The sequence below is a fragment of the Poeciliopsis prolifica genome, unplaced genomic scaffold, assembly GCF_027474105.1.
Source record: "Poeciliopsis prolifica strain line A6 unplaced genomic scaffold, Auburn_PproV2 SCAFFOLD097, whole genome shotgun sequence".
Taxonomy (NCBI): Eukaryota; Metazoa; Chordata; class Actinopteri; order Cyprinodontiformes; family Poeciliidae; genus Poeciliopsis; species Poeciliopsis prolifica.
Genome location: NW_026562472.1, coordinates 1,179,731 through 1,192,518, shown reverse-complemented (window position 1 = coordinate 1,192,518; position 12,788 = coordinate 1,179,731). Strand labels below are relative to the sequence as shown.

General features: G+C 39.9%; 1 protein-coding gene across 1 annotated transcript; it reads left to right on the top strand.

The window, feature by feature from the left end:
- Positions 1-111: 111 nt before the first annotated feature.
- On the top strand, positions 112-12,547 carry LOC129353826 (kinesin heavy chain-like). Its single transcript, XM_055023283.1, is given in 29 exon segments — positions 112-611; positions 1,744-1,831; positions 2,448-2,472; positions 2,474-2,519; positions 3,262-3,366; positions 3,551-3,599; positions 3,712-3,767; positions 3,894-3,981; positions 4,751-4,875; positions 4,948-5,052; positions 5,122-5,270; positions 6,427-6,575; positions 7,206-7,218; positions 7,220-7,317; positions 7,320-7,378; positions 7,454-7,522; positions 7,826-8,032; positions 8,104-8,256; positions 8,488-8,685; positions 8,768-8,885; positions 9,496-9,557; positions 9,639-9,754; positions 10,082-10,183; positions 10,271-10,328; positions 10,972-11,043; positions 11,114-11,218; positions 11,344-11,560; positions 11,786-11,892; positions 12,126-12,547. Coding segments are annotated over 28 exon segments (2,844 nt in total). The 5' UTR covers positions 112-485; the 3' UTR covers positions 11,872-11,892; positions 12,126-12,547.
- The last annotated feature ends 241 nt before the right edge of the window (positions 12,548-12,788 follow it).

Genomic DNA, 12,788 nt, shown 5'->3' with positions numbered 1-12,788 from the left:
GTGTGTGTGTGTGTGTGTGTGTGTGTGTGTGTGTGTGTGTGTGTGTGTGTGTGTGTGTGTGTGTGTGTGTGTGTGTGCGCTCGAGCGTCTCCGCCGTCAGATATGCGCGCCGCGGCACCGTTCGGGAGCGCGCACCGGTCTCCTCAGTGGTCCAGGACGATGCGGCTCTTCTGGCTGATGCTCCCCTGACTCCCCCCGCTCTTTCTCCTCCTACTCCTCCTCTCTGCCGCTTCCTCCTCCTGTTGGGACTCCGATCGGCTGCAGAGCAGCAGGAGGCGCCGCGCACACCGAGCTGCGAGCTCTGCATCGGGACGCAGCGCTGCGGCTCGTCCCGCCTGGACATGGCGCAGATAAGGAAACTCGGCGCTGCTGAGCTCAACTCTAAACTTCATGGAATCATCTAATGACTCCAACCTTTCATAATTTGAGACTGCTCTCCTGTCAGGCTTTTGTTTTCGTTTTGAACGGCCGCTGCAGCAGCAGCCATGGTGGATGCAGCAGAGTGCGGGGTGAAGGTGATGTGCCGCTTCAGGCCCCTGAACGAGGCCGAAATCACAAGAGGAGACAAATACATCCCCAAGTTTAAGGAGGACGACACCGTGGTGATAACCGTGAGTCTGACTGCTGAGCTGACGCAGAAGGAAAGTGCGCAATAGCTTAGGAATGATGCATAAAAGGGAGAAATGCGCGTTTTTTGCAGAAATGTAGAAATAATTGAATAGTAAACATGCAAATGTGAAGAGAAATCTAATTGAATACAAAGGTAGACTGGATTTCCGGGGGATAGCGTTAAAGGTTCACTTTTATACCAGAGGTCCTCAAATTTCATGTCTGATTTCAGGAGACTAATTATGAGCAAATATTTTCATTTAAATTTACTTCGAAACAGAAATGAAAAGAAATGTTTCCAGAGGCGGTCCTAGATGATCAGGGGCCCTGATCAATATTGGATTTAGACAAATTCTTTCTTCAAATGATTTATATTTATTTTCAAGAGATTCAATTATTATCATTTAGATAAAATAAAATCTGAAAAAATAGCAAACTGCATAAATATAGCTTCCACTACTGTACACATCTATTTATTTCTCACATTTTTTAATCACAGTTTTTCAATGTTTCATTTTTAAATGAAATGAAATGAAATTCTTTTTTGTTCTTTTCAAATTTAAAGTTGAAATAAAATTATAACTCATTTCTCTCCATATGTTTACAAACAAAAGCATAATCTCTAAATGTGATTAAATTTCTGGGCCTTAATTTTAAATTTGATTTTTTGCAGCCAGTCAAACAAAAGGCCACAGAAACTGGACCAACTCTGTTGCATATTTGATCAAACAGCTTCCTGCCATCAATCAGACGAGCAGCAGCATGCAGATCCAGTTTGTGTCAGGAGTTTCTCTGCTGTATTTTAAGACTGAGTGCTGCTGCAGTTGCCTTTAAATGCTGAGAGGAGCTTTATGCACCAATGAAACGTTTCCCTGAGATAAAACTGGAGGAATAATGGATGTTCCCTAAAAGTTCATTTGAAATCAATTTTGGGGACAGTTGCAATTAAAAATCCATTTTTTTCAACAATCAGGCAGTATTAGCTTAGCTTTTTTTTTTTAGCTTTTTATGTCTAAGATGACTGAACTCATCCCAGAAAACCATTGAATACATAAAAGTTAGTGTTATTAACTCACACACAGATAAGAAACAGATCCTGACTTGTTGTTTTTGATCCGTTTTGTTTTGAAACAGGGCAAGTCGTACGTGTTCGACCGCGTTCTGCCGCCAAACACAACACAGGAGCAAGTTTATGAGCAGTGTGCCAAACAGATCGTCAAAGGTAACATGGCTGGAAATATGAATGATTTTGTGTTTTATTGTCAGTTTCATTTAAAAGTTCTATTATCTTACCACTCTAATGGTAATGTTTTAATTCTTTCCCAAAAAAACGAAAAGGTACAGCAGAATAATAGGACCACAATCAGAAAATAAAAAAATAACATTACAAGAACACACTGTAAAAACACAAAGTTTTACCAAGTATTTTTGTTTACTCTCTTGGGGAAACATGTCAGTTCACTTGAAATGACACAAAACTTACTCACAAGAGTTATTTCATTCATAAACCAATATTTTTCCGATGTCCTGTCAGTGGAACTAGTACTTTTTATTAATATCAGGGAATTACTGACTTAAAAAAGCTCATATATATTTTGTTGTTACTTGTAAGTTAGTTTGTCTTATTTCAGGTGTACTAATATACATTTGAAATAAGACATTCAAATGTATACAAATTTATTTACTGCAGTCTGCCGTAAATAAATTTCAGTTTTGAGGAATTATGCAAAATTTCAGAATAAATGTTCTAGTTTTATTCCATTCCTCCTCCAAACATCATTTTGAAATTAATTTCTGGATTGTATTATAAAGTTTCCAACCTCTTTGTTTTATTTTAGATGTACTGGGTGGATACAACGGGACGATTCGCTTACGGACAGACATCTTCTGGAAAGACCCACACCATGGAGGTCAGAGGTCACGCTCAGCCAGTGGCTCAAGCAATGAATCGAGAGTTTTGTTTGAACTGTAATTCACAGTGTGAGGATTAGAGGATTGTGTAACAGAATTGGTTAGAGTTAGAGCCAAAGCAATCTAAAGACAGCCAAGCCTCTGGATAAAACATGAAGGTCAAATATTTTCGTTCTACAGAAATGATTTTATGAGTATAAATTATTCCAAATGGAGTTGTTTAATCCCCAGAAAAAGAAGCCTGAGGCCTCATTTTAATTCTCTGATCTGATGCATATGATGGGATTCTAGGGCCATCGTAGATTAAAAAATAGTACATTTACAAAAACCTAAAAAAAACTGTGAAAAGTAGAACATTTCCTAGAAAAAGCTCAGACATTTTCCAGAAAAAAACAGAAATGTCTGAGTTTGAAAGGTCAAACATTTGCAAGAAAGAAACAATGAAATTTTGATATAGTCTCAGAAATTTACTTTAAAACATTTGGACATGTCTGAGTGTGAGAAGTTGAAAATTTGTTAGAAAATAAAGACATTTTTAATAGTTCCAAAAGTCTCAAAATGTTAGTATTTTCTAGCAAATTTTGAACTTTAATCCAAAAGTTTTGTCTTAAATTTAATCTTCCTTTTAATTTCTATCTCTATACAACATGGTAGATCTGTGGCCTTGTCTTTATTAACTCTTTTGACCAGAGGTTTGTCTGTGAATTCTTACTTATATAACTCAACGTTTGTTTCTTTCAGGGCAAACTGCACGACCCGCAGCTGATGGGAATCATCCCTCGCATCGCGCAGGACATCTTCGACCACATCTACTCCATGGACGAGAACCTGGAGTTTCACATCAAGGTAAAGAGAGCCGCAAGTTCATCTGCACAATCAAAATAAAGTTAAAAAAACTATGCCAAAAGACTTAAAATACATTTAATGCGAGTTTATTAAAAAATAATACGAGACAAAATGTACGTTAAAAAAAAGTTACAATATATCTTAATGATTATTGAATTTGTCTATTTGTGTTTTCCCTCTGAAGGTTTCTTATTTTGAAATCTACCTGGATAAAATCAGAGACCTGCTGGACGGTGAGTCTGTTCTCCCACTTCCACGTTCTGACCTTCAGAAAACCACATTTTACTGAGGATCTTTCTTAATTCTAGCACCAGCTGAGTTTTGAGATCTTTGTCTTGCTTTCAGTGTCGAAGACGAACCTCGCTGTGCATGAAGACAAGAACAGGGTGCCCTATGTGAAGGTCAGTAAGACGAGTTTCAACTTCTTCTTCAATGAGGGTTAGATCTGGTTTGACACAAACATATCTTCGATGTTTTTATTTGTAAATGATGTTGTTCCAGCTGTAACGGCCTGCTCTCTGTTTCAGGGCTGCACTGAGCGCTTTGTGTCCAGTCCTGAGGAAGTGATGGACGTCATCGACGAGGGAAAGGCCAATCGGCACGTGGCAGTGACAAGTACGTAAACATATTTATTTGTTTATCACATTTATTCAATTATAACTTTTACAAAAACAAAAAACATGTAGAACAAGTCTAAGACATGTTTTGTGCCTGCTGCAGATTTACCATTTTTTGTTTTATACTGAAGTCTTGTTCTGCAACCACAACCATAAACTTTTTGAGCTGTTTTTTGTTGCTGCATGCCTTTATTGATAATTTTGACAAATAACTCATTTTCTCTCAGTTTGAGCTGCTATACTGTGGATATTCTGTGGCAAACTGAAATTTCACATTAAAAAGTACAAAAATAACCCTGAACTACCTACTTTTGGCCAGTAGGGGACAGTAACCCTGAGAACATTTAAAATGCAAAAAAGAGATTTTTTTTTTTTGCAAAAAAATATTTGGTTAAAAATTATATTTCCATAAAGACATCAAAAGTATTGTTCAAAAACAGATTTTTGCTGGTAAAATATTTCCTGTTAGGGTTTATTTTTCCTACTAAATATCTTTATTATGTTGTTGGATGGAGTAAAATCAGACGATCTCTTGGGAAATCAAGTTTTTCTCACCAAAAAACACAATCTGGTAAAATGATTATATGTGCAACTGCTGCAGAAAATCGATTAAAACAACATTTGATTGACTTTTTTATCTTCTGTCATCATTGCCTATGGGCGTTGGCTTATTTAAAAGGGACTTCCTTTACATAAAATGAGCAGAAGATGATTTATGACTGATATATATTTTTTTTAATGAATGATTTTTCTGTTTTCTGCTGCAGACATGAATGAGCACAGCTCTCGCAGCCACAGCATCTTCTGATCAACATCAAGCAGGAAAACGTGGAAACGGGAGAAGAAACTGTCAGGGAAGCTTTACCTGGTGGATCTGGCCGGCAGCGAGAAGGTCAGTCTGAGATTAATGAGGTCGCATTCCTCTGCTGAGCTGTGAGATTCATAAAGTCCGATTGTTTGACAGGTCAGCAAGACCGGAGCAGAGGGGGCAGTGCTGGACGAGGCAAAAAACATCAACAAATCTCTGTCGGCGTTGGGGAACGTCATCTCGGCTCTGGCTGAGGGAACGGTGAGTTGGTTCTCCCTGAGGTTCTGATGGAGCGAGTTGGAGATGATTGATCTGATCCGGTTCCCCCAGAAAACCCACGTGCCGTACAGAGACAGCAAGATGACCCGGATCCTGCAGGACTCCCTGGGAGGAAACTGCCGCACCACCATCATCATCTGCTGCTCGCCGTCCGTCTACAACGAGGCCGAGACCAAGTCCACGCTCATGTTTGGACAGAGGTACTCCTGGCTTCTTCTCTGGAGCGACAGCTAAAGGAAACACATTCAGGTTTTGGATCTCGGCTGCTTCTAAGAACAGTCCAAACGCTGCGAAAAACAAAATGTTAATGTTATTTTGTTGTTGTTTTCTTTGGTTTACTAAAAACCTCCAGAATGTAACGTCACAAATTAGCAAACAGTTACCTAGCAACCCAAGCTGAGCTTCAGTATGTTTGATACAATGGCTGCTGGAAAAGACAAGAGTTTTGTGGTTGTCTTACCATCCAGAAACCATTCGCTGCATTCTTGTTGCTTGTGGAGGCTCTTCTTGACTTGTTGTCTGGAGGCCGACAAATATCATTTCAGGGGCCTCAAATGGCCCTCAGGCCGCAGTTTGGACACCCCATCTGTAGATGTTGATTTGAAGTAAAGTTGAGGAATTTAAAAGTGATGCTCCCTTTTTTATTGTGTCCTCTCTCTGCAATGAATTGAGAGTGTAATCAGCTCCGCATCATGATACTGCCACCACCATGCGTGTCAGTTGTCATGTATCTTCGCCTGCAGTGTTTCAGATCTTTGGGTCGTGTGCAGGTGAAAGTTGATGTCAGTTCTGCAAACTAAGGTGTTCAAAGTGAGGGACGCGGCCATTTACGGCCGAGGACTGATTTAGTGCGGCACTCAAAACACTAAAAGAAAAGAAATCAGGACAAAACTACAACTTTTAAATGAAAATCATGTTAGATACATCACAGTGATCATCTGTTTCTATTTGGTTCCCTTCTATTGTCATGGTATCTAGAACATGTACTCATTGTCTTTTACACAAAAGTTCACATGTGAACTAAAATCTGCTTTTAGTTGCTGGATTCAAGCTTCCAGGACATTTTATTTATTATCAAGAGCAGATAAATACTTTTTCAGTTTTTTTCAATTGACAAAAAAATCCTACAAAAAAACCCTTTGGGTTATTTTATTTTTTAAATAAAAAATATGTATGCTCTGTTTATTGTTGAGTATATAAAAACCACAACATTTTGTGATTTATTTGTTAAAAATTCTTTTTTTTTTTTTTGCTTGCAGTTATTTTTGAGCTGATGATTTTGTCCCAAATACATTTGAACCCTCCTGATGTGCAGATGTTGTGATGGACTGATGGTGGCCATCTTGTCTGGTTCAGGGCGAAGACCATCAAGAACACGGTGTGTGTGAACCTGGAGCTGACCGCAGAGGAGTGGAAGAAGAAATATGAGAAGGAGAAAGAGAAGAACAAGAGCCTGAAAAGTGCCATCCAGAGGCTGGAGGCTGAACTGAACCGCTGGAGGAACGGTAAGTTGGAAAACGTTGCAATCTGCTGAGTCTGCATTGTGTCCCCATCCTCACTCTTCCTCATCCGCTGTTGGTTAGTAACCACAGAGACTCCTCCTCCTCTGTAGCCATTGTTCTTTAAATCTTGCTGAGTTTCCTTGTTGATGATGGAAAATGTTCCTAAGCATTAAATCAACCCGCCCTCTAAAGCTTTCAGATATGCAAAGCAACACACACACACACACACACACACATTCATTATGCTGATGCAGTGTTTCTGCAGTGAGGGTCTTTGCACTTCATCACCTCCTGTCCACCATCACTGCTGATCTGAAGCAATGGTCGACATTCAGTTCTGTTAAATCTGCTAGTTCTGCTTAAAATAAAACAGAAAGTTTTACTTCTTGTTTATTTTGAAGATCTCGACAGCGATTCCAAGTGTTTCCTCATTTTCAGTAAATTTTGTATTTCAATCTGGTTTTAAGTGTTTTTAATTCCTGCTTTTTAACAACAATCTTATTGTTTCTCTCAAATTTCTCTTAGTGGAAATTTTCTGCTTATAAAACAGAAATATAAAAGAAAAATGTTGAGAAAGCATGAAGATCTGCACTTAAAAGATGCTTATTTAACAGAATATTATTATATTTACAGGGGAGAACGTTCCTGGAGGAGCGTCTGAGCTCCAAAGACCAGAGGAGCATCGAGCAATACGACAACACTCCCATCATCGACAATCTGCCACCAGGAGGGGGCGACGTCTCCAACGAGAGAGGAAAACGTTTGAGGAGGACATCAGGAACCTGTACAAGCAGCTTGATGACAAGGTGAGGCTGACAAAGAAGAAGGAGAAGAAGAAATTTATCATAGATGTAGATTATTTTACTGTTTCCTTTCTGCAGGACGATGAGATCAACCAACACAGCCAACTGGCTGAGAAGCTTAAAGAGCAAATGTTGGACCAAGAAGAGGTTGGTTTCACTTTCTTGTCATTTATAATAAATAGTAAAATAAACTGGTCAGCCATGATGAAAAAATCTCACTGAAACATCATCGTCATCCCTAAAAAATATATCATTATGGAAGTGTGCACAAACTTTTGCAGTTTTTTAATGTGATAAATATTTTGGTGTTTAGTTGAACTATAAGACAAAGTTCTCTGTTTTGCTCATGGTTTGTTCTTTAACTTGTAAATCTTGTAAATCCAAATTTGATAAAGTCCTGAAGGAGTTAAAAGTTAAAAGTTATTTTCTTTTCCTGTTTTTCCGTGACAGCTGCTGGCATCTACACGGCGGGATTATGAGAAGATCCAGGAGGAGCTGTGCCGGCTCCAGACGGAGAACGATCTGGCCAAGGAGGAGGTGAAGGAGGTGCTGCAGGCACTGGAGGAGCTGGCCGTCAACTACGACCAGAAGAGCCAGGAGGTGGAGGAGCGCGAGGCGGCCAACCAGCAGCTGATGGAGGAGCTGCAGCAGAAAACCGTGAGTTCACCTTCCCAAATCCAGCGTCCAGTTTGTCGGATCAGAGGAAGAGACGCTGTTGGTGTCGGCAGGCTCTGCTGTCGATGGTGCAGCGGGAGCTGAGTCAGCTGGAGGAGCTGAATGGCCTGCAGAGGAAGAGAGCCGCCGAGGTGCTCAACCTGCTGCTGCGAGACCTGAGCGACATCGGCGCCATCATTGGCACCGGCGACGCCAAGGCCGCCTCGGTGAGCACTTAAAACTAGATAGAAATGCTTGGTAAAATTTTGTGATTCTGCATTTAAGACCGACTTTGTAACCGTCTGCATGCGACTCTGAAGGTCCACCCAGATTTCAGGCCTGATTTTTAATTTCTTTGTTGCCAGTTTTGTTTCTGTTCAGCTGGAGAAAGTTGATTTGTTCTAAGCGTCTACGTAGATCTGTGTAGCAAATGGTAACGATCTGACCTATTGGCTCAGAATGCGGACGCGAAGGGGAACGGCTCGGCGGTGGAGGAGGAGTTCACCGTCGCTCGCCTCTACATCAGCAAGATGAAGTCGGAGGTCAAGTCTCTGGTGAACCGCAGCAAGCAGCTGGAGAGCGCGCAGGCCGACGCCCACTGCAAGATCCAGGCCAACGAGAAGGAGCTGGCGTCCTGTCAGCTGCTCATCTCACAGGTGAACTGTGCAAAAGTCTTCAGCCACCTTTCTTCATTCACAGTTTGAGGGTTTTTTTCACCTGTTGCCTTCATTCGTCCAGCACCAGGCCAAGATCAAGTCTCTGACCGACTACATGCAGAACATGGAGCAGAAGAAGAGGCAGCTGGAGGAGAGTCAGGACGCGCTGACCGAGGAGATCGCCAAGCTGCAGGCGCACGGTCAGCACCAAACACTTTCTCTGCAGAGCAAGAAGAACATATCTCTCTAAACTTTTACATTATATCCATAGTCTTTACTATTTATATTTTGGGTTTAATACACCAGAAGTCTACAAACTGATATTTTTGTGCATTTTCTTTGCAAAGTAATCACATTGCTTTACTGCAAAAACACAAAAAACTAACTTACAGGTATATTTTCAGCAAATTATAGGAGCTTTTTTTGAGTCGATATACATTTCAAAAGTACAAGACATTTTTTCTGTTTTAATGAATAAAATCTACCAGTTAATACTTTTAATCTATCTTCAAGAATTAGTGACTTAAAACAAGTCTCTATGTTATATGTTAATTTTCTGCAGGTTACAACTAAAATGCATTGATTTTTTTCTTACATTTTGTTCTCTTAAATGTCATATTTGGTTTAATTTTTAAGAGAGAAATTCTTAAAAATTAAAAGTATTTTATTGATTCTTGTTTCCTCCAGACCAGGCGGCGATTGTTTATCCATGATAGTGGATCTTGTCTACTTTTGTGCACGTTTATGTATTTTTGGCATTGTCTTAGACTTATGATTGGTTGACTAAATCTAAAGATTACTTCTCATTAGAGAAACGACATGATGTGTCAAAGGAGGACCTCAACGGGTTGGATGGAGACGAGGACGTGAAGGTGATGACAGAGTCACCGCCAGATGTTTACATGTTTTAGTTTTATTGGTGTCTATATTTTGATGTGTATTTTTGCGTCCAGCTCCAGAAAAGCGTGGAGGAGCATCTGGAGAGCCACAGGGAGGCTCATCAGAAGCAGCTCAGCCGCCTGCGGGACGAGATCGAAGACAAGCAGAGGATGCTGGACGAGCTGACAGAGTGAGGAAAAACCAAAACTTTTATTTCTACGCTTCAAACTGCCTTCAAAGACGGATTGATGAGGAGACACAGCAGGAAATGTTTAAGCTTTTCAAGCCCAATGCAGAAAAGAAAAAGATTTAACAGCATCAAAACACACTTTTAAGACTTTTTAAAGTCTGAACATTTAATGAGACGCATCTATTATTAATACCTGAACCACAGCATGATTCAACAGATACAAGCATTCCCTCATGATTTGGGCCGTTCAGCTGCACTAATTAGTCCAAACTCCCTTATTTAGTGTTTTTATTGACTTATTAAAATTATGCCATGTTTTTCTTCCAGTCTAAACCAGGGTTTGTTACTGGAGCAGGAGAGACTCGCGTCTGACTATGAGAAACTGAAGGCTGAGGACCAGGAGAAGGAGTCAAAGCTGCAGAACCTCATGTAGGAACCATTTTATATCACCCTGTGTGAATATTTAGCAACATAAAGATTCATTCTTTAAGGTTTGTCCTGTTTTTCTTCGCCTAGTCTGAATGAACACAGAGAGCAGGCCAGAGACGACCTGAAGGGGCTGGAGGAGACGGTGGTGGGTGAATAGTTCAAATGAAGCTCTACAGTCTTAATCAAAATTGTTTTAAGTTAATTTAATTCCTCAGAAATACATAATTATGACAATGTGAAACAAAGTTTTTGACTATTTTACTTTGTTTATGTCTCTGGTAAATCCTAAACCACATATATCAAACTCAATGTTATTTTAGACTCCAGACAGATAAATAGGACAGTTTTACCCTTAAATGATATTTTATCAATCAAATCAGCTGCTTTTATTTGTTTCCTGCCAAATTTGCTACATACCGATCAAATTTTCCTTCAGAAATTCACGCTTGATCAGTAGTGTTTTGCACTAATAGAGAATTCTGAGTTTATTGCAAATGTTCCACAAAAACTTTGAGTTAAAGTGACGCTGACTCCCACCTGCAGGTGGGAATGTTTCTTACGTCTGCAACACTGATGCCTCAACCTTATGTGATCAATATGGAGAGTAACAAAAGTTAAATTTATTATTCATAAGTGGTAATTTTGCTAGATTTCTTTGTAATATTTCTACATTAACTACACAAAAGTTGTGATTTTATTGCATTTTGATTGTCTTGTTTATTTATTTTTTTGTTACACACTTTGGATTATTAATTGAGTCAGAAAATTGATATTTTCTCCATTTTCAGGCCAAAGAACTGCAGACTTTGCACAACCTACGCAAACTGTTTGTTCAGGATCTCACAGCTCGAGTTAAGAAGGTAAATCTTAAAATCGCTGCTTCACTGCAATGTGTTGCTCTGATTCTCGACCTGCTGCTTTGGTTTCCAGAGTGCAGAACTGGACTGTGAGGAGGGTCTTGGGAACGTCGCTCAGAAACAGAAAATATCTTTCTTGGAAAACAATTTGGACCAACTCACCAAGGTCCACAAGCAGGTAAATTGGAACACGTTCATAATTCATGCTAATGGTTGAATTGAGCGGTCTGGGCGTCCTGTTTGAGCCTCCAGTGGTTTTTGGGGCTCAGAGATTGATTTAGTGGTTTCTGGTTTTCTCTTCAGCTGGTGCGAGACAACGCAGACCTTCGCTGTGAGCTGCCCAAGCTGGAGAAGCGTCTGCGGGCCACAGCAGAGCGAGTCAAAGCTCTGGAGAACGCCCTGAAGGAGGCTAAGGAGAACGCCATGAGGGACCGCAAGCGCTACCAGAAAGAGGTGGACCGCATCAAAGAGGCTGTCCGAGCCAAGAACATGGCCAGGAGGGGCTATTCTGCTCAGATCGGTGATTTATTTACAGATGAACTGATACTGAATTTTATGTAACTTATGAATTTCTGCAAGCATAAGTTGACTTGGGACGTAGGTAGTTTACAGGAAATTTCATTTAAAGGCTTCTTCTGCAGAATTATGAATAAAATAAACCAGAATACATCTTTGTTTTTTACTTTGCTTTGAAAAAAAATGCAACCCCAGTCACTGAACAAGGTTAATTTCCTCTGGGTTTCAGCGAAGCCCATCAGGCCGGGCCACCATCCAGTATCATCTCCCATCATCAGCACCACCAGAACTGGAGGAATCTACACTCACAACTGAAAATTAACAGCAAGTAAACCTGTGAGGGATCAGCACATTATGTTCATGCTGCAGAGAAATTCTGAAGGGACTTTTATTGTCTTTTTTACCACTTTTGCTCATGGTAGTGAATTTTTGATCATTAAAATTAAAGACACAACAACAAAGTCTCCAGGTCAAAGTTGGTGGCAGACATGTTATGATATGTAATCAAAAATCTTTTGCAGAAATAACATAATCTTGTGTTTTATTTATGAAATCACCCTGTGTTTCAGATTGTATCACTTTGCCGCATGTTGACAACCAATCTCACCTGGATTCACAAGCCACGCCCCTTTCCTTGGAGCACCAATGGGAGGCTTTCAAGACACAAAGAATGTCTGACGTTTTCCGTGATCCAACACCAGATTCTTCACACGCAGTGATTAGTGTAGGAAGACATATTTGAAATTATGCAACAAAGTTATTTTTAAAGTCAAAATAAACCTGCTCCATGTTTTTCTAAGAATATTTTGCTGTTTAAACCAGAATGCAGAACTGATATTTCAGGCCAAATAAATGTAATTTGAGTTGTTCTACATTAAACCCACAGTCAGTTTCTTAATCTGTGGTAAATACCATCTGGGACCTGATTGTTATCCTGACCATAGGGGTCCAATTTGAAGTGCTATTATTTATTATTTACCATTTTGTGAAATATGCATTTCATGTCAGTCAGGTAATTATAAACCCTGTATTGTTAATTAGTACATCATACATATAGCATATGATGCAGTTTTTTCCTATTTCTTTCTTTAATGACACACTTCCACCCCTCCTAGATGAATTAGATGAATCAGTTCATTTCTACAGCAGGTAGAGAAAAGAGAGAACTAGCAGGACACTGACCATCCAATCAGATGTTCTCCTGACTGAAAGTGGGATAATATCTCTTCTCT